Source organism: Condylura cristata, unplaced genomic scaffold (assembly GCF_000260355.1).
Source record: "Condylura cristata isolate star-nosed mole 26May11 unplaced genomic scaffold, ConCri1.0 scaffold00004, whole genome shotgun sequence".
Classification (NCBI taxonomy): Eukaryota; Metazoa; Chordata; class Mammalia; order Eulipotyphla; family Talpidae; genus Condylura; species Condylura cristata.
This window is the reverse complement of record NW_004567105.1, coordinates 60943977-60967198: the sequence shown is the minus strand read 5'-3', so window position 1 is coordinate 60967198 and position 23222 is coordinate 60943977. Positions and strand designations below refer to the sequence as shown.

Sequence of the window (23222 nt, the reverse complement as noted above, 5' to 3'; positions counted from 1 at the left end):
AGAGTAGTTAACATTGTTCTGCTTGCATACTTCTTTCAGTTTCGTTTAACACGTCTCATACATACTTTCTTGGTTACTATTATCTTAGGGAACTAAAAGAATTTTCAGGCTGTAGTTGCTTTTTTTTTTTTTTGTAGTTGCTTTTTAACTCATGGGGAGGTAGTCTTAGCTTTAAACTTGTTTCATGAACTGCTTTCATTATGCATTGGTATATTTAGGACAGATGTCTTATTTAAATAGCAGCTGTTTAAACTCCTCATTTCTTTAGTACTCATTAACTTTCTATTTCTAGTGTCAAGGTTATTAGCTGAGTAAGACTTAACATGCTATACGTATGTATAGCATTCATAGAGGAAATACTTAAAGTTGTAGGCTGTGGGAGCTATTAGAATTGTAATTGGTAGATAAGACATTGAAATGTGAATTCTTTCCAGCAGTAGTTAAAAAAATATATACCTTTCTGGGAATGCAGGGTATTTTTTTGGCATTTTATTGTATAAAATGACAGTATTTTTTTTTTTAAAGCTTTATTTACTCATACAGAACTGAGGTATAAGCCAGAGGTGCAGGGGTGGTGAGAGGCTTCACCAGAGGCAGAATGGGGAGCAGAACAGGCAGATGGACGAAGTACACTGCTGAGGGGAGCAGCGGGTGGGTCAGGAGAGGTCTGCTGCGCCATGTGGGTCACCTCTGGCGCAGGGCTCGAACTCATGCTGAAGTTGGCTTTAGCTTCTTAGTGCCATGCTTTGACCTGCTGTGCCACCAAGGAGGGCCCTGAATGAATTTTTTTGTAATTAAATTTATTTATTTTCTCATATTGTTGTTCTTTTTTGTATAATATTTGGTTTCTTCCCTCAGATCTAATCCCTGTAGTTCCCCCGCTACTAGCACCCATGAACCATTTTAATAGTCCCTTGTGCTTTTCCTCTCCTGTTTTCCTCCTTCCCCCTCCTCCTGCTGTATGCCTCAGATCTATGTAAGTTTTGTCTTTTTCCTGACCCTTTTAGAACAAATATTTGAAAATATCAGTTAGATATTATTACCTCATGCCTAAGATCCATTAATGGTCTTCTCTATCACTTGTAAGATACTCCCCACTTATTGTTCTGACTTAAAAAATCCTATGTGAACTGGCCCTTGGCTGTTTGTCTGACCATATCCTGTACTGCTTTCTTATGATGCTGTAGTCACACTGAGCCTTTCTCTTGTCCTTGATCAGTACAGACCTCTTTCAGTATCAATGCCTTTGCATTGTTTTTCCCTCTTGTTCTTTAGTTCTTGGTTTCTCTTTCATCTCTCAGAGGCCTTGCTTCACCGTCTAATTTAAGTCAGCCCTCAATCATTTTCCATTGTATCCTACTTTGTTATCATAGAATCTATCACTGATAATCTTTTGAGTAGTTTTATGTTTTACTCCTCCTACTAGAGTTAGGTCCATGACAGTAGGAGCCTTGTCTGTTTTGTTCCTTCCTGTTTCCAATAGACACTGCCTGGCACTGATGGGTTCCCAATATACATGGAATGAATAAGAGATGTGTCTGGAGAGCATCTAATCTCGTAGGTGAGGATCATTAAAAGGTAGTTTAGGTTTCATAGCATTGTAGTTTTTACCTGTCTGCTAAAGAATATGTCTTGAAACAGTCACATAGTCTGAGACCCTTAGCATTTACTTGTTAAAAGACTAAATTTCAATAAGTGTGACTTTAATATTTGGCAGTCATTTCTTTAGGCTCTGCGATAACCTGCAAAGACCATACCGGAAAGCATTACTCATAAGAGGGGAATTGTGAGGTGGAGTTTGCACTTTAGGTTGATAAAATGGGAACTACTCTATATTTGAGAGAAAACGTGAATGCCTGTTCACTGATCTCTAGTCATTGTCAACTTCATTTTTATTTCTTTCAGTGTTGTGCAACTCTAGGGTCACAACTTTTATCTAAAATCTCTGACGTCAGATGAATTTATGAATTTTTCTGTGATTGTTTAATGTGTGCAGGATTTCTTTTGGCGTAATAAAAGTATTCTGGAACTAGATAATAGTAATTGCTGTATAACTTTATGAACATATTTAATGCCACTAAATTGTAAATGTTAAAATGGTTAAAGTGGTGAATTTACATTATGGTATTTGATTATAACTATTTTTTTTAAAATATTTATTTATTTATGCATATAAGAGCTGGGCTGTATGCCAGTGATATAGGGTAGAGGTGTGTGAGAGGATCTAGCTGAGCCAGAGTGAGAGCAGAACAGGCAGGTTGACTGAAATATACTACTGATGGGAATAGCAGGTGAGACAGAAGAGGTCTGCTGCACCATGTGGGTCACCTCCCTGGCTCAGGATCGAACTCATGCTGCAGTGACTGCAGATAATTGCATAGTGCTGTGCTTAACCTCTATGCCACCAGGGAGGCCCCTGATTATAACTTTGTGAAAATTACTAATATTGTATGATTCTGTGTATACAATATTTTGGAAACTTATAGGAATAGAAAATAGTGGTTGCCAGGTATTGGGGGGGCGTTTGACAGTAAGTGGTAGGATGAGGGAAATTTTGGACAGAATAGAATTTATTTTGTATGTTAATTGTGGTAGTTGTCTATCACTGTTAAATTCAGTAGAGTTGGTAACTAATGTTCATAGGAAATACTGAAGCTTTTAGGAGGTAAAGTACCATAATTTTTGTAGTGCTTTCTCATATTGTTTAGGAAAAATACTTGATGCATATGGAGAAAAGAGTAAGAGTAAAGATAAAGAAATAAGACAAAATGTATCAATAGATGAAATCTGTGTAAAAGATATATTAGTGTGCTCTTTGCTATTATTTTTGTAATTGGAATTTATTTCCAGTAAAAGTTGGAAATAAACATAAAATTGATAAATTTTTAAAATATCAGCAGAAATCTGATAAGATTTCTATATAAGAACTATACTGAATAGCTTCTGTCAAGTAAACTATATACAGGATTCACAAAGTATGTTCTTGGATTAGCACCACTGGGAATTTGTTAGAAATGCAGATTCTCATGCCTTACCTTAAACTTACTAAACAGAAACTCTGGAGCAAGCTCCAGCATTCTGTGCTTTAAGTGTTTCATGCGATGTTGATGGACTCTGAATTGTGAGAACTATTGCAATAAATTTATTCTGGAACTGTTTTGTAGCCTGAGAGATTTAGCAAGCAGGCGAGCTTTCCGTAAGTAGCAAAGTTTAATGCTTATTGTATTTTGGGAGCCCATAGTAAGCAAAGGCCTTGCCTGCCTAATTTGTTCTGTTGTACAGGAGTAGTGTTCTTTCTATTCGTGTAGCATACTCCAGAGATCTTGAATGGCTCATTCTCACAGTGTTTGTCATATGAATATAGACAGGATTGCTCTTCTTTTTTAGGTGGACTTATATGGTGTGTAAAGTTGCTGTGGTATTTTTTCAGAAGGAATTTGTATCATTTAGAGCAAACATGCTTTATATATTTTTTAAAAGACTTATTTATTTATGCATACAAGAACTGGGGTACAGGCCAGAGGTGCGAGGGTGAGAGGATTCACCAGAGACAGAGTGGGGAACAGAACAGGCAGATCTACTGAAATGCACTGCTGAGTGGAGCAGTGGGTGTGTCAGGAGAAGTCTGCCACGCCATGTGGGTCACCTCCCTGGCCAGGGAATCAAATTTGTGCTGCAGTGACAGTGGGTCGCTTTATAGTGAGTGCTGTGCTTTAACTCCATAGTAACTGAAGTGCTGCAGAAGTTTTTGTTTTTTTTTTTTTAAGATTTATTTATGTATGTATACAAGAACTGGGTTACAGGCCAGAGGTAGGTGCAGGGGTTGGGGGTGAGGGGATTCACCAGAGGCAGAGTAGGGAGCAGAACAGGCATGTTGACGGTAATACACTGCTGAGCGGAGCAGCGGGAGAGACAGGAGAGGTTTGCTGTGCCACATGGGTTAGCTCACTGGCCAGAAATTGAACTCGTGCTGCCTTGGCTGCTGATGTTTTCATAGTACTGACACTTAATGCCTTGCACCACCAAGGAGGCCCATAGGTATTTTGTTACTCTTTCATTATTAGCATTGCAAAGTTAGAGGGTAAATAAAGTATTATTAAAAGGAGACAGTAATATCTTGTTTTGATAATGTCACTGTTCCTTTAGTGAATGGACATTTTTCTGAGGCCCTGGAAGGGAAAGCTCTTAGGAAGTGGATTGCAGTGACCCTTGCATTTTGGATATACTGAAAATGACTCTGTGTCAGAGACCTTGGACCCTCTACATTTACTGAGGTTAACATTAAGAATTGTATCCTTTACTTTTTAACAATTGAAATGGTTTAAGTTTTTACCCCTTCATTGATAAAACAGAAGTGCTTTCTTAAGGAAAAACCCAAAGAAGAGCTTTCAGTTTAGGGCAGAACTCCATTGTGAAATGGATTATAAACACTTACTATGCAAAACATGCATAGTTATAGTACTGAAAGGAGTGTTTAAAGATATCAGTAGTTTCTTGTTTTTATTTATTTACTTGTGCACAGAAGAATTGGAGTGTAGATCAGCAGTGCAGGGAGTGAGAGGATTCACCAGAGACAGAGTGGGGAGCAGAACAGGCAGATACACTGTACACTGCTGAGGGGAGCAGCGTGTGAGACAGGAGAGGTCTGCCATGCCATATGTGGGTCAGCTCTCTGGCAGGGATCAAACTCAGGCCACAGTTGTGGTAGCATGATAGTGCTGAGAATTAACCCAATGTCACCACGGAGGCCCAAGATAGCAATTGTTTAACATCAAGTAAGAAAAAAATATATAGTTGGAAAATATAAATGCACATTTTGCAACATTTCTAGCAAATGAATATTTTTAATTCTTACTGGAAAAAAACTGACTGGCCATAGGTTTAATCAGAGAATATCACATTTACTTGTCACATCTCTGAAACTGTTAAAAGTGGTGTTTTCAACCAGGATTCTTTACCAGGTTTGGTACCATATTGGGGGTGGGGGCCAACCTTAAGGGAAGATGATTGAATTTGAAAACTAGGAATGTCTGGGGAATCAGTTGCTGAACAGGTCTGGTAGGACAGTGGGTTGGACCCTGTGGCTGAGTGAAAAACAACACACCTACAAAAGAAGTTCATGTTGCAGTGGCTAGAGGTATCATGTGAGGCTGGGGAGAGGTGCCTGAATTTGAGTTAATTTTAGTCATCTTTGGAATTACGTGAGGTTGACCTTATTGATATCATATCCTTTTTTTTTTTTTTTTTAAAAGATTTATCTATATATGCATACAGAACTGGGGTACAAGACAGAGGTGCAGGGGCTGTGAGAGGATTCACCAGGACAGAGTGGGGAGCAGAGCAGGCAGATCGACGAAGTACACTGCTGAGGGGAGCAGTGGGCGGGTTAGTAGAGGTCTGCCACACCATGTGGATCACCTCCAGAGCTGGGGGTCAAACTTGCACTGAGGCGGCTGTGGTCAGCTTGGCAGTGCTGTGTCCTAGCCCATTGCGCCACCAGGGAGGGCCCTTATAATCATTTTCAAATCTTTCCATTCTAAAGACTTTTATGTAGAAGATTCTGTACAAGGGAATGGTATTCATTTTTTATTGTTGTTTATATATTTAATAGTTTATTTTTACATCATTTTGTGCATTTTTCCATCTCAGTTGTAATCTCCATGGGTTTCCCATCACCAAATCACCCATGTGCCATCACCAAAGTCCAGTGCATTTCCCTCCCCCTACTCTTTTTGATCCCATTCCTCACTCCACCCCCCATAAAATGTCTCTGGTATATAGCTATTCATTATTATTATTATTTTCTCGCCTGGTCCTTTATACTCCTGCTATGAATGAAACCAGCCAGTATTTTTCCTTTTTTTTCTGGTTTATTTCACTAAGCATGATCTTTTTCAGCTCCATCCATGTTGCTGCAAAAGGCATGTGTTTTTTTTTTTTTTTGGTTGCTGAGTAATATTCTATTGTGTATATGTACCACATCTTTTTAGTCCAGTCTTTCACTTTTGAGCATTTGGGCTGTTTCCATGTCTTTCCAATTGTAAATGAAGCATCAATAAACATGGGGGTGCAGGTATCTTTTTGAATCATTGTTTTTGTATCTTTTGGGTAGATACCTAGGAGTGCTGGGTCATAGGGAAGCTCCATGTTTAGCAGTTTGAGGAACCTTCAAACAGTTTTCCATAGTGGTTGTAATAGTTCGCATTCCCACCAGCAGTGGGAGAGTTCCTTTTTTTTCCACATCCTCGCCAACATTTGTTGTTGTTAGTTGTTTCAAGATGTGCCAAGAATGAACATTCATTTTAAGAACCTTCCATATGAAAACTTACCTTGGTGTAGATCCTGGGGATAGAAAACCTGGCTTAGTCCCTCGAGCAGAGACATGAGTAAGTTTTCTCTGATTGTTAACATATTTTGAAGCTTCTTAAGTGGTGTTGGTGCTAACTGCAGAATAGAGGCTCATTGGGCTGTTGGGAATGAATAGCTTGAAGTCCCAATAGATTTTATGTGAGTAGTGAAGCACAAGCACTACGGTGTAGTGTCTAAGGGGAGTTTGAGTTTAGTTCTGTCAGCTAGTGAGGGGAGGAGTAGCATAAGAGAATAAAAGTATCTTTTTAGGGTTTGGTCAGTAATTTTGAAAGCTTGTTGACTAAGTAGAACCTCAGTATATTTTGGAAAGTAAGACTATAGAGGTTTACTCAATTAAATTAGCTAAAGCAGCCTTTAGATAAGAGAGTAGAGTGTTTTGTTCTAATGTTTGTGTCATTATAAGCTATTTTAATACTTGTTAAAAATTAAATTCTTCTGTTTTAACTTTTGGATTAATATTTAGTCTTAGTAAGTGCTCACCTTGGTTGTCAGACAGCAGTATGTTTGATAGATGTATGAGCTTATCTAATGAAATGGACACTTTTTAAGAAAACCATACCCAAGGATAGTTCTGTATTTTAAAATAACTGCCTGAAGGACAAGTGCTGATTACAGAGGTGTTGGCAGTTGAGCTCAGCATAAAAGGTGTGTGGGGCCTTCAAGTGAGTTAAAAGATGGAGGTCTGAGTATGTCAATGGAATGACATCAGTAGAAAGCATTGTTTGCCTCTGTGTCATATAGGCAGAGAGATGATGAGGTTTCTTCAGATCAGATCCCCAGGTTACCCACATTTCAGTTGGGGATTCTCACAACTCCCCTTTCAGGTTTGATAATTTCCTATCATGAATTACAAGACTCAAGGAAACTTACTTATAAACTGGTTTGTAATCAGGACAGGTAAAAGGTGCATAGGAACCTCAGTCCCACGGAGTTAGGTTGTACTACCCTTCTAAGACATGGATGCATCTACCAACCCGGAAGCTTTCCATGTTCTGTCATTTAGAGGTTTATGACTCCTCTAAATGGGGGTCCCATTATGTAGGCATTACTTATTATTAAATCACTGAACATTGGTGATTATCTCAATCTCCAGCATCCTTTCTCCTCCATGGATGTTGAGGGGCGAGGCTGTTTGATGGCCAGGCCGTATCTTTAACTCACCAAGAGTTGCCTCATTAGAACAAAAGATACTCAAACTATCCTATCATTAGGCAATTGCAAGAGTTTCGAACCTATGTGTCAAGAAACTGGTACAGGAACGATCTTTCTATGTTTGCACAGATGGAGGTTTACAAAGCTGTATCTTGTTGATACTTAGTGCCTTTAGTGGGGTTTCTGTTGCAGGGCCTAGAAAACAGACCTAGGGTGTATTTTCTGGTCAAAATGTGAGTTTTATATGCCTTCTCTGAATGTTAGTTCACTTCTGGAATAGATGAGGGACCACAGTATGGTCTGTTCTTATCCTGTGCAAATTCCAGCTTAGCAGCCGCTATCTTTGTAAAACTTTCCCAGAGTCCCTTCAAACAGTTATGAGTTGTTTGTGGTTTTGTTTTGCATTTTTGCACTGGGGCCAAGGCAGTGGGAGAAAGTATTTATGGGCCATGTTTTTCTTCCAGGTGAAAAGAGAAATAGCTTTGTGGCATGGGGGTGGGAAACAGATATAGTCTCAGTGTACATTTGAAATCAATTTGTTAATTCTCAGTAAAAAAAATTTAATAATGGGGTATATTTGAAAGAAGGAAAATAGAGGCTATTATCTCATATCTAGGCTCTGATAGTCCTTTTTAATAAAAGTATCCTAAAATGCATTATCTCATATCCCCCTGAAACCATCATTGTTATTTGGCATGAGATAAGCCAGGCCCAGAGAAATGTGACTGACAGCCCATAGAGAACTGGTTGTAACTTCTGCATATGTACAAAGCCGTAGAAATTACTTTTCTTGTGTGTTCTCCAATGAAGATACTTACTACAATCAGTGTTGCATTGACTATCAGTGTGTGCCATGTTTTACACTAATGCTAGGAATACAGAAATGAGAAGAACACCTTATTCCCTAACGAGGTGGCGTTTGTTCTGTGATCATGTTGCAGAGGATGCTGCTTGTCTTGGGTAATTCTTTTGCCACACCTACACCATCTTTCCTGCTAGGCAGAGTGTTCTTGGCTGGGCAGAAGGGCAGATCTGCAAAGCTTCCACTCTCCTGATGCCTTGCTCTGTTGTTTATTTATTTTCAAGTGAACAAAAATTGAACTTGACCATTGGCTCTGTAAGGCATAATTGTTTCTTGATAAGTAAACCCTAGGAATGTAATGTTTAACTTGGTGACTGTAGTTAACAATACTGTACTGTATATTTGAAAATTGCTAAGAGTAGATGATAAAAGTCATTATAAGGAAGGAAAAATGTTATTGTATAGTGATGGTTATTAAACTTAATTGTAGTAATCATATCACAGTATATACATACATTAAATCATTATGCTATACATCTAATGTGATATTAAATTTTGATTATATTTCAGGTTTTTAAAAAAGATTTATTCATTTATGCATACAAGTACTACAGTGTAGGCCAGGGTGTGGGAGGGTGAGAGGATTCACCAGAGACAGAGTAGGGAGAAGAACAGGTGGATTACTCAAATACACTGTTGAGGGGAGCAGCGTGCAAGACAGAAGAAGTTTGCTGTGCTGTGTGGATCAGCTACCTGGCTGGGAGTGGAACTCATGCCATAGTAGCTGGCAGTAGCTTGATAGCACTGACACTTTAACCCCTGCACCACCAGGGAGGCCCTATCTTTCAATTTAAAAAAAGTAATTTTCCTTTTTTTGAGTTGTGCAGCATCTTAAGGTGATCTGTAGCTGGCTATCTGCTGTAACTCTTCTATTAGTCTCTTAGGAAAAGGATTCTTTGCTCCTCTACACTCAAGTAGTACTGCTAATTGAGTAAGGGTGAAAATTTATCTTTTCTTTTTCTTTTTTTAAAAAAGTTTATTTATACATGCATGCAAGAGCTGGGGTGCAAGCCAGAGGTGCAAGGCATAAGAGGATTCACCAGAAGCAGAGTGGGGAGCAGAACAGGTGGATCTCCTGAAATACATTGCTGAGGGAAGCAGTGGGGAGAGACAGGAAAGACCTGCTGGCTGCATCGTGTGGATCACCTCCCTGGCCTGAATCAAACTGCAGTGTCAGCCTGTAGCTTGATAGTGCTGAGATTTACCCCCTTGCACAACCAGGGAGGCCCCACTTGATGTTTTAACAGAGCAAGTTGCAAATCATGCACACAGGCCTCCTTTGTTGTGTTATTCCCTGTAGGAATTCAGATACCTAGATTGATTCTATTTTGGTTTTTGCTAAGATCTCTAAAATTGATAATCGTTTACTTATTTTCTGAAAACCTATATGTCTAATAAAATGTAACTAGGAAAACAGCAACTAGGACTAAGTTCTCTGATATCTGTTAAGATTTTTCATTGTTCTTTTTATGTTCATAATGCTTTATTCCTACAGAAATAATATTCCTTGTTTAAATAAGGAGGAGGGGATAATCTCTTCCTTTTCCTCAAAGATACCTAGTAAAATAAACCCTTTTACTTTCTGCCTGTGTTCTTAAAAATTCTGATTTCTTTTTACATTGTGGTGTTATGTTATATATTCTGGGCTTTTTCAAAGTCAAGCAGTATTCTAATAATGGGGAATTCAGCCAGACTCATTTGTTAGTTGGGTTTTGCTAGATCAGCTTGAATATAGGGGCCCTCACTCATCTTGCTTTCCTAAAGAAACATTGCTATATAATTTTTGTGAGAGTGAGGCTTGCTGTCAATATTACAGGATAACAATTGACTTAAACAGTCAAGGGCCATGTTTGCCGACATCACAGTCAACTTTTCTAGGGGCAAAGAACTAAAGATTAGTTCTGGGACTGGATATTATTTATCAAAACTTTGTCTTTCTGTGTCTTGTTAAGCACCTGGCTAGTGTTTATCACAGATAACATTTTGGGGGAACAGGCACCCACATGGTTAATGAAGATGGAGGAGAATTGAAATTTTAACATTACCTTTATAGGTTTCCTTCCCATATTTCTGAGCTTTCAAGAAAAGTGTAAGCAGCATTCACTTTTTTTTTTTTTTTTTTTTGGAGAAATCTCTACATTTAGGTTAGAAAATGGAGTTGGTATGCTATTTTATAAATAAGCACAAAGATCTATCAGCCCACCAGACTTCTTCCCAGCATGTGGTGGTGGAAGAAAAAGGTAATAAAAGGAACTTTCTGTTACTCTTTTTAGGTAAGAATCCTTTTGTGGGGCTGTTTAATACTGAGTTTACCATCTTGTTGATTTCAAATGGTTTCTAACAATTCTAAGTCTGGTTAGTTTCAGCATGGGTAGGTCTCTGGATAGAACATCTTCTATGTCTACTAGAACTTTTTCTGTGAATTATAAAATCACATTTGAGAAACAAAGAAAAAACTCTATCACCCCACTATAACAATACAACCACTGTAGTCTTTTTGTGAACAGGTGTGGTGCATAATATCATTTTCCAATTTCTGTATATTCATGAGTTTGTTCAACCCCTCTTCCACACCCCGCTTTCCCTCTCTCACACTGAGCATGAGAGGTAGGGATGTGACTCAACTGTGGCTTAGGTTGATCTCTGTTTCCAAGTTTCTCAGAGTGTGAGCATTCATTGTGCTGGCTGTGATTCTGTTATTTAAAGTGATATATTTTTCATACATTATGGCCCTTAAATGCAAGCCAACCTCTTCATCTGGTGTCAACCAAAAGAAAAGTGATCTGTTTCGACGCTGGAGGAAAAACTGGCACTGTTGGACTTAACCTATATTGAGAAGATGGTATGTTTTTCTTCCCCTTGGGGTGTTCGAGTATGGTTATGAAATGCATGGTTTTCATCTCACACGCTGACTTTTAACCTGAGTTAGATGCCACTTCATTGTATTTAATTCTAGTCCTCTTTCTCTGAACACATTTTATGTAATCATCCTCATTTTTAAAAAAACACTATGTGAGGTATACTTTATCAAGTATCTTACCATATTTTAATCTTATAACCATTAATGACAAGGTTTTGAGTTTTTGTCTTTTCAGGAGACTTTTGATAGCCAGTATAGTCAGTCTGTGAGGGTGAATACTTTCTAACTTGCATATTCGGACCCAATCACAAAAAAGTCTGCCATAGACATTTTAGAGTAAGAGTAAATATTGTGCTGCACATATTTCAGTGTTTCTTAACTATAGACATGATCTTATCTCTGTTGAGGTATTTGGTGCCTCTTTATTTGTAGAGGTTGTAATTCAGATTGCTCAAATCAGTGTAGGATATTAAAGGCGGCCAGTGTAGTGGTTAATAGCATTGATTTGAATCAGAATTGCCTGATTTGAAGCCTGATGTTGTGATTTACCAATGAAATGATGCTGAGCAAATTATTTCACTTTGTTTGCCTTTCCATGGATAAAATTAAGTTAATAATACCTCATAGAGTAGTCTTTTGAGTATTAAATGAGTATATGTATTTAGAATACAACCTCAACAATAAGTGCTGTGTATAAATAATCCATTTTGGCAAATCCTGAAAATAACCGTGAGTGTTAAACATATAAAATTCCTGGGATGAAGATTAAGCACCATTAAAATTTTCTTAAGGCATTATAATTAAACTTTAAATTTCTCTTGTTTGGTAGCTAAAGTTTTAAGTGGAAGAAACCAAGTTTTTGACTTGTAAATTTAATATTAAGTCTGAAGTGCATTGTCAACATAAGTATAAAACAAAGTTGATGTATAGCGATTCTGTTAATGTTTTTTAGGGATTCTATCTTCCCCCTCCAATGACTTTAGTGTCAAAGTTTGTCGGTCCTTTAGCCTCTCTCTTCCTCCCCTCCCCCACAACCCCTCTTCCCTTCTTCCTCTCATTTCACAGATCCTGTGTGCTCCTCTGGGCCACAGTAGTTACTTTAAGCTCAGGAAGGAAACTCAGGGTTTTGTCAATTTGGTGTTAGTTTCCTGTGTCTTTCATTTTGGCAGGTATGGAGAGAGGGTTGCTTTCTATACATTTTGACACTCCTTTGAGTTGTTCTGTGGAGGGAATCAGCACATTTGAAAGTACATCTGTTTGTTTCATGGTTATGTCTTTCTAATTTGGGCAAGTATTTGAGTGTTTGTAGTAGGTATTTGGTGATAAAAGTCACCTTTGTTGCTTCTGGTGTTCTGCAGTGTTTTCTAAGAATAATAGAGCTCGTAACAAAACTGGAGTGTTTTATATATGAGGTGTTGACTCCATTTGATCAAGAAAAACAGCTAGAAAGGAACCAAGTACAAAACTGTTTCCATTATTAATAGGATATAAAAAAATACATATACTGTTTCTCAATAATAGTTCCAGTTCTTCAAATAATTACTAGTCAGTGGCTTTGTGGTAAGTTTAAGGATAGATTGCAAGGGTTAGTTCTAATTTCTTTTGGTCAAATCTGTGAAGTCCAGCAAAAAGCTCAGCCTAAGGTTGTGTTCAGATTTCTATTATCTTTTTCCTGGTTATTTCCTAAAATTCAAACTAAGAATCAGTTTATATATTGGAACTTATAGTACTTAACAAATCATAAAGTCATAATTTTATTACTATCATGATAACATGTTTCAGGGATGCATTCCATGTGACAAGGAATTTGATTCATTTCAGGAGTTGGTTAGTTTTTTTAAGTTGGTATTTTCTGTTACATTAGTTTTAATTTTTTGCCTTTGATACATTGATTCAAGGATATCTGTTTCTTATTGTTACATATATTAATATTTTGGGTTCAAATTGTCTCGGTTTTATGTTGTTTCTCTTTTTCTGAGTTTTATTTTTCATCTGAGTAAATCACATCTTTCTTGCTGTTGCATTTGGACAATTCCACTCCTAAAGATGAACTTTTTTGTCTTGTGAGGCTGTAGAGGAATTGCAGAAGCCATTTGCAGAGCTTTGCACTAAGTATATTTTTGTACTAATATGATGGAAATATCAGGGACATTATATGGGTTAGCATTAAGGTTCAGCAGCCTGTAAATCCCATGACCTCCCAATTTCATGGGTCTGAGAGCTACTAATGACACTTGCTCCGAAGAAAGGTGCAAGAATATTTTAAAACTAATGCTACGTACAATTCTTGAACATGTATTGATTGCTAACAACTGCTGTCTCTCCCCCAGCCTACCCCACCGCCAATCTTTGTTTATAAGCACAATTTTGGACCCAGCTTATTTCTACTTATTTATGCTGTTACACCTTCTTCCTTTCATAAAGATTTTAGCTGGTTTATCACTTGAATTGAAACAAGAAAAAACAGAGGAGACCTGAAATGGTCTGTCCCCTGCCAACCAGAAGCCTCCTGTGGTATCCAAACAGAATAGTTGCCTCAGTCTGTCAGCACTTCTGTCTTTGAAGGTGGTTTCTGCTTGAAAAGTGGTGACTATTAGCATAGTTTTGGGGGTTATTGCTTCTCCTTCCTCTTTCGGGATACATTTTTTTTCCAGATACTTTTCTGTTCTTGTTGACTTTGTTTTTCCAGAAGATTCAGCCTGTGATTAAATGTTTCGGGTCCTCACTTGAACACTGGGATTACCCATTCTGGGGCACCCTTGCCAGATCATCAGCACTAATGTGGGCAAAGGATCTTCTTGGTTAATATAAAATGCCATTTTGGAGTGATTTTCAAAGTTCAGAAACTCCCAGACTTTCCTTTAGTACTTTTTTTCTGTTTGGGGTAGCAACTTTGCCTTGCATAGGGAGGGAGGGACCAAATGGGAGGGCTTGTGTTTAAGGGGTTCACAAACAGGGGGTTTAAGTGTGTCTTTTGTGTTTTCAAGGCACTAACACCACTCCCGTCTGTATTTAAATGCTGTCCCCAGGTTACGACTATGGCTATGTCTGCGTGGAGTTTTCACTCTTGGAAGATGCCATCGGATGCATGGAGGCCAACCAGGTTGCTTTATACTTCGGTCAAATGATGCTGGAAGGATATATTTTTTATGTATGGGGAGGGAGGGTTTCAAATTATTAAACTTTTGGAAAGGTACCGAAACCTGTATTTGGAGTATACCACAATCCAACCAGAAGGTGCTTGTGAGGAAAAATTTTAAAAGAGGCCAGGAAGATTTCTCTGGAGTTAATGGGCTCAGTGTGTATTTTAAAACTAAGGCCCAGTTGCAATTGGGTTAGATTCCAAAGACAGTTGATGGGAAAAGTCACAGTTCTGGAGTGCTTCCCTTAGGAGTGTGAGTGAGACAGAGAACCTCATACAAAGAATGATCCTTGACTGTCTATAATCCCAAGGTTCTGCCTGGCACAGACTTTCTAGGTCAATACTTATACCCAGACCTAGGGTAAAAACCACTGATGGCAGTTCCAGTGGCACGGAACTCAGGTTCTGCCTGCATGTGCTACTTTTGCAAGGGGACGTTTGAGGAGGAGAGAGAAGTGGGTTGTTCATGTCTGTTGCATTAATCATTGTTTTTTGCAAACTGGAGTTTTGTATTCAAGTTCATTGAGGCTGAATATAGGCAAAGCTGGTGAATCTGAATCTGTATGTTTCAGCCATCTAGATATATCACTTAGCATTGTCATTTGGGTCTTTAATTGAATCCTCCCTGGTAATTTGATAGAAATTATGAAATGGATATACCCCTTCTTGTCATTGTGTTAGGTAGAGTCGTTTTCCTTGTGGTGTCTAGTTCCTCCTTCAGTAAAGTTTGATTTTTATGTACATACTGTCTATACTTAATAGTGTGAATAAGATGTGCCCAGAACTTTAAAAGATGACTCTGAAGAAAAGACTGGTATTACATGGGAACTCTTATTTCATCTAATGCCCTTTCATCAGCTTTGTTCCATTCAGCCTGACTCATTACATTTGGCTCTTTCCCTTCATTGGCCATGTTCTTCCCTTATGGGTGTGGAAATGACATGCTTTAAATCCTATGGTAGCAAACACTGTCTAGAGAAGACTTTTGATTTATTTGTACCTATTGTTACTAGTATGAATATTGCCAAATCCTTAGAAAATGACTGGATTAGGGCCATATCCCTTTGGCAGCTTTTCTTGACTGATTTATTCAGTGTTCATCATTGAGACAGTCATTTAACAAATACTTACTGTGTCAGAAACTGTTATCTGCCAGTATTTAGGAAAAAGAATGAAGATTCCAATCTGTATGCTTAGTGTTGACTCCATTCTGATAATATGTTTTAATTTGAAAATACTCATTTAATTCATAAGCCTCTTGTTCTTATCAGTGAGCGGTCATTAAGGAATGAACCATGGCAGATGCCATGGTCACTTTTGTACCATTTTCCCCACTATGTGTTTTGCTTTTTACCAGAGTCATTTATTCTTTGATCTTGAAAATAACAATGTTATAACATAATGTCTCTTCCTTCCATCCCAACAAAAAGTCCTGTCTAAAGTATCCATCCCTCTGAAGAGTAGTGTCAACCAGGACAAGGTCAGCCTTCTTTTAAAATCAGGTTATTCTGGGCCTCCCTGGTGGTGCAAAGGGTTAAGTCTCAGCACTATGAAACTATTGATTGGCAGCCACTCAGCATGGGTTTGATCCCTGCCCAGGGAGGTGAGCCACTTGATGCAGCAGACCTCTCCTGACCCACCCTCTGCTCCCCTCAGCAGTGTATCTCAGTCATTCTGCCTGTTCTGCTCCAACTCTCTCTCTGGTGAATCTCCTAGCCAACCCCAACCCCACATCTCTGGCCTACACCCCAGCTCTTATATGCATAAATAAATAAAATACACCTTAAAAAAACAAAGGTTAGGCCTTCCCTGGTGGCGCAGCGGGTTAAAGCACAGCACTGAGAAGCTAAAGCCACTTCCGCATCAGTTCAATTCCCGCCTGCCCTGGAGGTGACCACATGGCACAGCAGACCTCTCCTGACCCGCCCGCTGTTCCCTCAGCAGTATACTTCGTTGATCTACCTGTTCTCTCCCCACTCTGTCTCTGGTGAGGCCTCTTGCCGGCCCCTGAGCCTCTGGCCTGTTCCCCAGTTCTGTATGCACAAAATAAATAAATCTTTAAAAAAAAAAAAAAAAAGACAAAGGTTATTCTTAGGTAAGATTTCTATTGGAGCTACCTCTGGGAAAATGTTCATTTACACAAATAGTATAAAGAGGGTGTTGAGCTATGGACATCATCCTCCACATCCTTCCCATCCATTCTGTTCCCATCTGTCCCTCATGAATCATTATTACCCAGTAAATGAGTACTAGAACAAAGCAGGAGCAGGGCCAGACCAGAATCATTCCTTATATGAAATGGAGTGTTTTGATACGCAGCCATTTTCACACGTAGGGTGCCACATCGTATTTGTGCAGGAGTACAAATAAGAGACAGTCTCTATTTTCTAGGACCTTATAAATTTCAGACTATGAAAGGTGATAGAGATTATATGGTACCCAGGACTCCCAATATATTCTTTCAAATAAGCTCCAATTTTTTGGTCTGTTCTCATTTCATCATTCACTAGTTATTTCTTTTTTCTTTTTTTCTTTTTTTTTTTTTTAAGATTTATTTATTTATTCATACAGAACTGGGGTACAGGCCAGGAGTGCACAGACAGACAGTGAGAGGATTCACCAGAGACAGAGTGGGGAGCAGAACAGGCAGATCGATGAAATACGTTGCTGAGGGGAGCAATGGGCGGGTCAGGAGAGGTCTGCCTCGCCATGTGGGTCACCTCCCTGGTGAGTGGGGATCGAACTCATGCTGAAGTGGCTTTAGCCTCTCAATGCTGTGCTTTAACCCGCTGCGCCACCAGGAGGGCCCCACTAGAGTTATTTCTTAATGAGACATTGCCATGTCTTTAATTAATTGATCCCATTTCCCAGAGTTTTATTCTTCTTCTAGTCATGGGACAAAATATGCCACCAGCACTGCTACACAATAGAATACTCTCATTGATCTGCATAGACTTCATGATCCAAACCACATTTTTTTTTTAAATAATAGCTTAATAGCTTATTTTTACATTATTTTGTGCCTTTTCCATCTCAGTTGTAATCCCCGGGGGCTTCCTATCACCAAGTGACCCATGTGCCATCGCCATAGTCCTGTGCACTTCCTCCTCTCCCCCCCCCCCTGTTTTTGATCCCATTACTCACTCCACCCCCCATAAAATGTCTCTGGTATATAGTTGTTCATTATTATTATTTTCTCGCCTGGTCCTTTATATTCCTGCTGCGTGAAACCATCCGGTATTTTTTCTTTTCTTTGTGCCAAACCACATTCTTTTAACCTCTCCCACAACTGGGAATGTATACAAATCATTTTTCGTGGAACATTTTTTGATAATGGGATCATTCAGAACACTTCTGTACTTTGGTGGAGTGGTACAGAAAAGAGGAGTGTGTCATACATCTGAAGAGGGGTGAATCAAATCCCCTAAATCATACTAAGTGTTACAAACTAATGTTACTGCAATATAAATAATACAATTGAAACAGAAAAGAAAGAAGAATCTGGGTTCTGTAGCTACATATTAGTTCCTACTTCGGTATCTCTGGCTCATTTCTCAATCTCCTTCATCCCCCTCTTTTACCTCATGGGGTTTGGTGTGAATTGAAAGAGAATATATGGGCTCTCCCCCCTGGTGGCACAGTGGGTTAAAGCACTGCATTAGGAAGTGCTACAAAGCCATTGCAGCACAGTTCAATCCCCAGCCAGGGACCTGACCCACATGGCAGACCTCTCCTGACCCAACCACTACTCCCCTCAGTAGTGTGTTTTGTCAATCTGCCTGTTCTACTCCCCATTCTGCCTCTGGTAAATTGTGTCGCCCACAGCACCTCTAGCCTGTTACCCAAGTTCTGTAAGCGTAAATAAATTAATCGTTTAAAAGAAAAAAAAGGAATATACATTCATGAGTGCAGAATGCTAAGGGTGCTGTAATTAGACAGATTAGTCTGATTTGTAGTGATTTTTGTTTTAATAATAGAAGACAGAGCATAAACAAGTAGGCTAAATAAATGATGATGCTAAGGGGTGTGAAGGTAATGAAGCAGGGTATGAGAGAATGTAAAATGAAGTAATTCTAGATGGTGTGGTCGGGATGCTTCTTGGAGTGATACTGAATTTGAGTATGTCTCTTGGTGAGTAATGTGTGCCAAATACCTAATTAGCATAGTACCTGGTAGCCAGGAAGCATTTGAAGTTAGCCTGTTATCTCCTCCTCCTTTCTTCATATCAAACAATTTCTGATTATAATTCTAAGAAAATAAATTTATTTTTGTATCTGGAGTTTATTAAATCTAGTTCTTTAAGGAAATAGATGTGGCTTCAGCTCCGAATTGTATAGTAGTTCAATTTTATGGGAAATATAAAAGTGTGAGGGGAGAAGTCCTGACTCCTGAGAACATATAAAACAAGTGTTTATGAAGATGAACATCTGAGCTATATATCCATCTTCTTCCCTCCATGTTTTACTTGCAGACCAGACTGGTAAAGCTTCTAAGTTACCGTATGCTGAACACTACTGAGTAGAATATGTGTGTGTGTGTGTGTGTGTGTGTGTGTGTGTGTGTGTGTGTGTGTGTGTGTGTTGCTGAGAAATGTGTTGGGTTGAATTTTTTCTAACTTCTTGCTATTCTGACTTGATGAGGAATGTCTTTTATTTATCATTGACTGAATAAAACAGACCTATGTGAAGGAATAAAGGAGTTTTCTGTCCACTTGCTTTTTTTTCAAATATTGTGGGGTACATGTGCCTTAGGCAGTCCAGAGTGATAACCTCTAGCCCTTTAGCAATGCTGGCAAGGAGGCATCAACCAGTAGGAGCTCTGCAGCAATATTGAGCAATACTGTGGCCAAGGGAACTCCCCAGGGCATCACTTACCCTGCAGCAGTATGGGGAAGTACTTCCACAGAGATCTATCAGCTCTGTCCACGACAAATAGAAAACCAGCAGTACTGGAGGCCTTTTGTTTCATTCCTAATACAGAAGTTATTTCTAGCCATATATATTACTATATCTTTGGCTTCTTTTGTTACTAGGTGTCTGAGGGGTGCAGGGTGGATATCATTTCTTCTCACTGTGTCTGGCCACTGCAGTGGGACTGGGAAAGGGAATAAGAAGCGTGTTTTTTTGGGGGGGGGGGCAAATATTCACCAAAATGACCTTACAAAAGAAAATTCTGAGAGAAGAATTCATTTTTCTGGAATTTTTACGCAACTTTGTTAGCATCAGTGGCCATCGTTAGCCAAAGATGATGTTGGCTATATGACAGAATTAGCCTGACATTATAAAATATACAGCAAAGGATGCTATTGTTGTTTAACATGAAAATTCCTTTAGTCTGACTTCTCTGGTATGGGGGAGGAAGGCTGTAGAATACATTGCTTTATGAAAGTGTTTCACTGAAGTTAAGAGAGTTTGGGTTTTGAAAAATGCCACATGACCAAGGAGTTTGTGAATATACTTGAAGCAACCCAAATCTTAAATGGACCTGTCCTTGTGATTAAAATGAAGCCAGAGTGAAATTAGGGTTTTTGAGAGGTGAAAGACCATTATGAGGCCATGATGGAAAATAAAAATGGGTTTAAGACCCAGTTCTTGGAAGCTGATAACAATGACATAATACTATATGAAACAAAGTTGTGCATCCCAAGCAACACCAACAGAATCTTTATAAAGACTTATAACATTGACCTAATCACTCACCCCAAAACTACTTCACTGAGAAGAATGTGATGTCCTAACCAGGGCTTAGCTATATAACTATGGCTTGGGTCATGCCATTCTTGCTGGAAACTTCAGTTTTACTACCTTCTCCAGATTGCTTTCAGTAGAGATATTGGTGAGAAACAGAAAGGAAAATACATTCTAAAATGAGTGCAAATCAACATTTATTGGAATTCTCACTTCCATAGTTATAATCAGGGAATATAAAATGATTTTAAGAGTTGATGATTTTATTATACAGTTTGGTTACAAGGCTAGTGATTTAGTCTTGACTGGGCATTAGTTAGTATCTGGTAGTAGTTAAACACAGTTCTTTTATGAGCTCAGGCATTTGTGCAAGTGTCTCGATTATTTCCTACTTCTAGGGATTAAATAAGTTAATATATGTAAATTTAGAATTGACTGACTCTGCCATTCAGTGAATAGTGAGTATTATTACCACAATTCATATGACCAGAGTGAGAGTTTTAGTTATAGATGCCTTCATCTTCAAATCTTAACTGCTGTCAAGAGAAAGAGCAGGAGATGTACCACACATGGGGCATGGAGTGTGGTTAGACAATACTGGAAATTTGTCCATTACTTTAAAACTCTTCAGCTCTCATAACCAGCCCCTGGCTTTGTCATATCTCAGACTTCTCCAGTAATTGTAAAAGGCCCTCTAAGCTGGATTCAATTTAATTTTCTTGAATTTAAAAAGTAAACATCATTTAGCAGATTTAGGGTACTTTCAATGTGATTCCTATGAGGTTTGTAATTATTTTTGTAGTATATTATGGTTCATTTCTGTGGGTTGAAGTAATTTAATTTAGTTCTTAATTTAACCTAAATTGGAAAGGTGCCTGCACATTTTAACCTTGTGTTTTGATATTACAATTTCTGTATTTTTAGTTAATTCTTGACTTTTCATAAAAAATAGGATTGTGCAAAGTGCTGATTTTCAGTATTGTGACCTTTTAGAATTTGATTATGGGTAATTGAAAAAATAGACAAAATATGTAGAATTCTAATTAGCCAGCTGTGGGGTATTACAAAGGTACACTTCAGTTTATGATCTTGACTATAACTTTGTATATATCCAATCAGTATGGGGTTGGGAGTGCAGTTAGCTTTAGAATTCCAGCTTCATCACTTCCTCTTTTGTGACTTCTAATTCTCATTTTCTCATCTGTAATATGGGGGTAATCATAGTCCTGACTTGGAGCTGTTGTCAGATTGTAGTGTATGCAGGTTATATGAAGTGCTTGCCTCAGTGACCAGCATCTGGAATGTACTGAGTAGTAAGCGTGATTCTAATTTTGGATTCTCTGGGGTGGTCCTCCTTTTCCTTGACTACTTATCCACATCTGAGATCCCTAAAAGATGTAGTGCTGCCTCCTTGAGTGGCAGCTAGAAGTTTGGTAGCCTATTTACATGGTCCTATTGCCCTGTACCTTTCCCAAGAATCCGGGCTATCTGGACTCAAAGTGAGAAAGGCTGGGTAATGGCCTGTACTGTTAGCCATTGAGGGACGAGTGCGCAGAGATGCAGACATGTGAGAACAGAGAACTTTGTTGTATCTGTAGTTCTGTCACAGAACTGTCGTGGCTATAGTGGTATTGAGTGTCCTTAAGTGTGTTCTCGATCTGAGTTAGAGATTATAATGCAGCTTTGTCTCTTATTCTTCACAGGTATTCAGATATTATCGTCCCATCCTCTAGCTCGTTTATATATGAGCTACATACATAATGTATTATATATAATTTTTACATGTAGCATACACACAGTTTTTAATTAAGATTATTGTTGGTATGACTTTGATAATCATGGGTAAACTTAATCTCTCACATGGTAGGATTAGTAATACTAATGTTGCTTTATTTTTTAGATTTATTTTTTTTTTTTAAGATTTATTTATTCATACAGAACTGGGGTACAGGCCAGAGATGTGGAGGGTGAGAGAATTCACCAGAGACAGAGTGGGAAGCAGAACAGGCAGATCGGCGAGGTACACTGCTGAGGGGAGCAACGGGCGGGTCAGGAGAGGTCTGCCACGCCATGTGGTCACCTCCGGGGCAGGCGGGAATCGAACTCATGCGGAAGTGGCTTTGGCTTCTCAGTGCAGTGCTTTAACCCGCTGCGCCACCAGGGAGGGCCCCTTAGATTTATTTTTATTTATGCATATAAGAACTGGAGTGTAGACCAGAGGTGCAGGGGGTGAGAGGATCCACCAGAGACAGTGGAGAGCAGAAAAGGCAGATTGACTGAACTACATTGGTGAGGGGAGCAGTGGGAGAAACAGGAGAGGTTGCCACACCATGGATTAGCTCCCTGGGGATTGAACTCAGGATTGCAATGTGCTTTTGTAGTGGTAGCACCGGTCTAAACCCCTAGGCCACCAGAGAGGCTCTAATGTTGCATATTAATTAGACATATTTTGCCAAGCTCCATGGCCAAATGATACTTATGTTTAATGTGTATAAATGCTGTTTTCAAAGGAAAATATATAAGGAAAAAGTAGGTCTATCACAGAAAGTACATTATTGGTTACTAGGTACTTGGGGGAGACGGAAGGGGAAGGGGAAAGGACAAGAGAGAGTGATTTATGATGGGTAGCATGATCTCTTTGTGGGGTGATGAAAATGATCTGGGATTATATAGTAATGATGACCACCAACCTTGTGAACATACTGAAAACTCTTGAATTGTATAAAGTACTTTTAAGAGAATTAATTTTTTTTGTTATGGTGAATTATTGCTCAACTTTTTAATAAGATCCTTAAATTTAGGATGGAAATGAGTTGAGTCCCAGCCAATGGCACTGAATCCATGTCTAAAATCAAATACTGATTTATTTACCCCCAAAACAGAATTAGCATATTTGTCTAGAAGCTAGAGATTTAAAACTTTGATCTCAAATTGTATGAAGATATTTGTTGATGATACCTGCTACCATGGAAGAATCTATAAGCTTAAAATCTGTAAGATGATAGGTGGTGTTGGTGCTAAACCACACTTGCAGTGACTTGTGCATAGTAGTTACTTATTGCTAAAGAAAGTCTTTCTGCTTTAGTATCCACACAGAAATAAAGGAAGGAACTTCTTTGAAGTAGATTCAAAGTTAAGAATACGTTTTAG

The 23222-nt window shown here is 38.7% G+C and overlaps 1 protein-coding gene across 5 annotated transcripts in view; it reads left to right on the top strand.

Annotated features, from left to right (window-relative positions):
* The window catches only part of RBM6 (RNA binding motif protein 6), an 89329-nt gene that overhangs the window by 21583 nt on the left and 44524 nt on the right, over positions 1-23222 (top strand). For 3 of the 5 annotated variants that reach the window (XM_004676141.1, XM_012720418.1, XM_012720419.1), the window contains exon 6: positions 14273-14346. The exons of the other annotated variants lie outside the window; for them this stretch is intronic. In XM_004676141.1, the coding sequence (XP_004676198.1) occupies positions 14273-14346 (74 nt within the window). The remainder of the gene's footprint in view (positions 1-14272; positions 14347-23222) is intronic. 5 annotated transcript variants of the gene reach the window in all.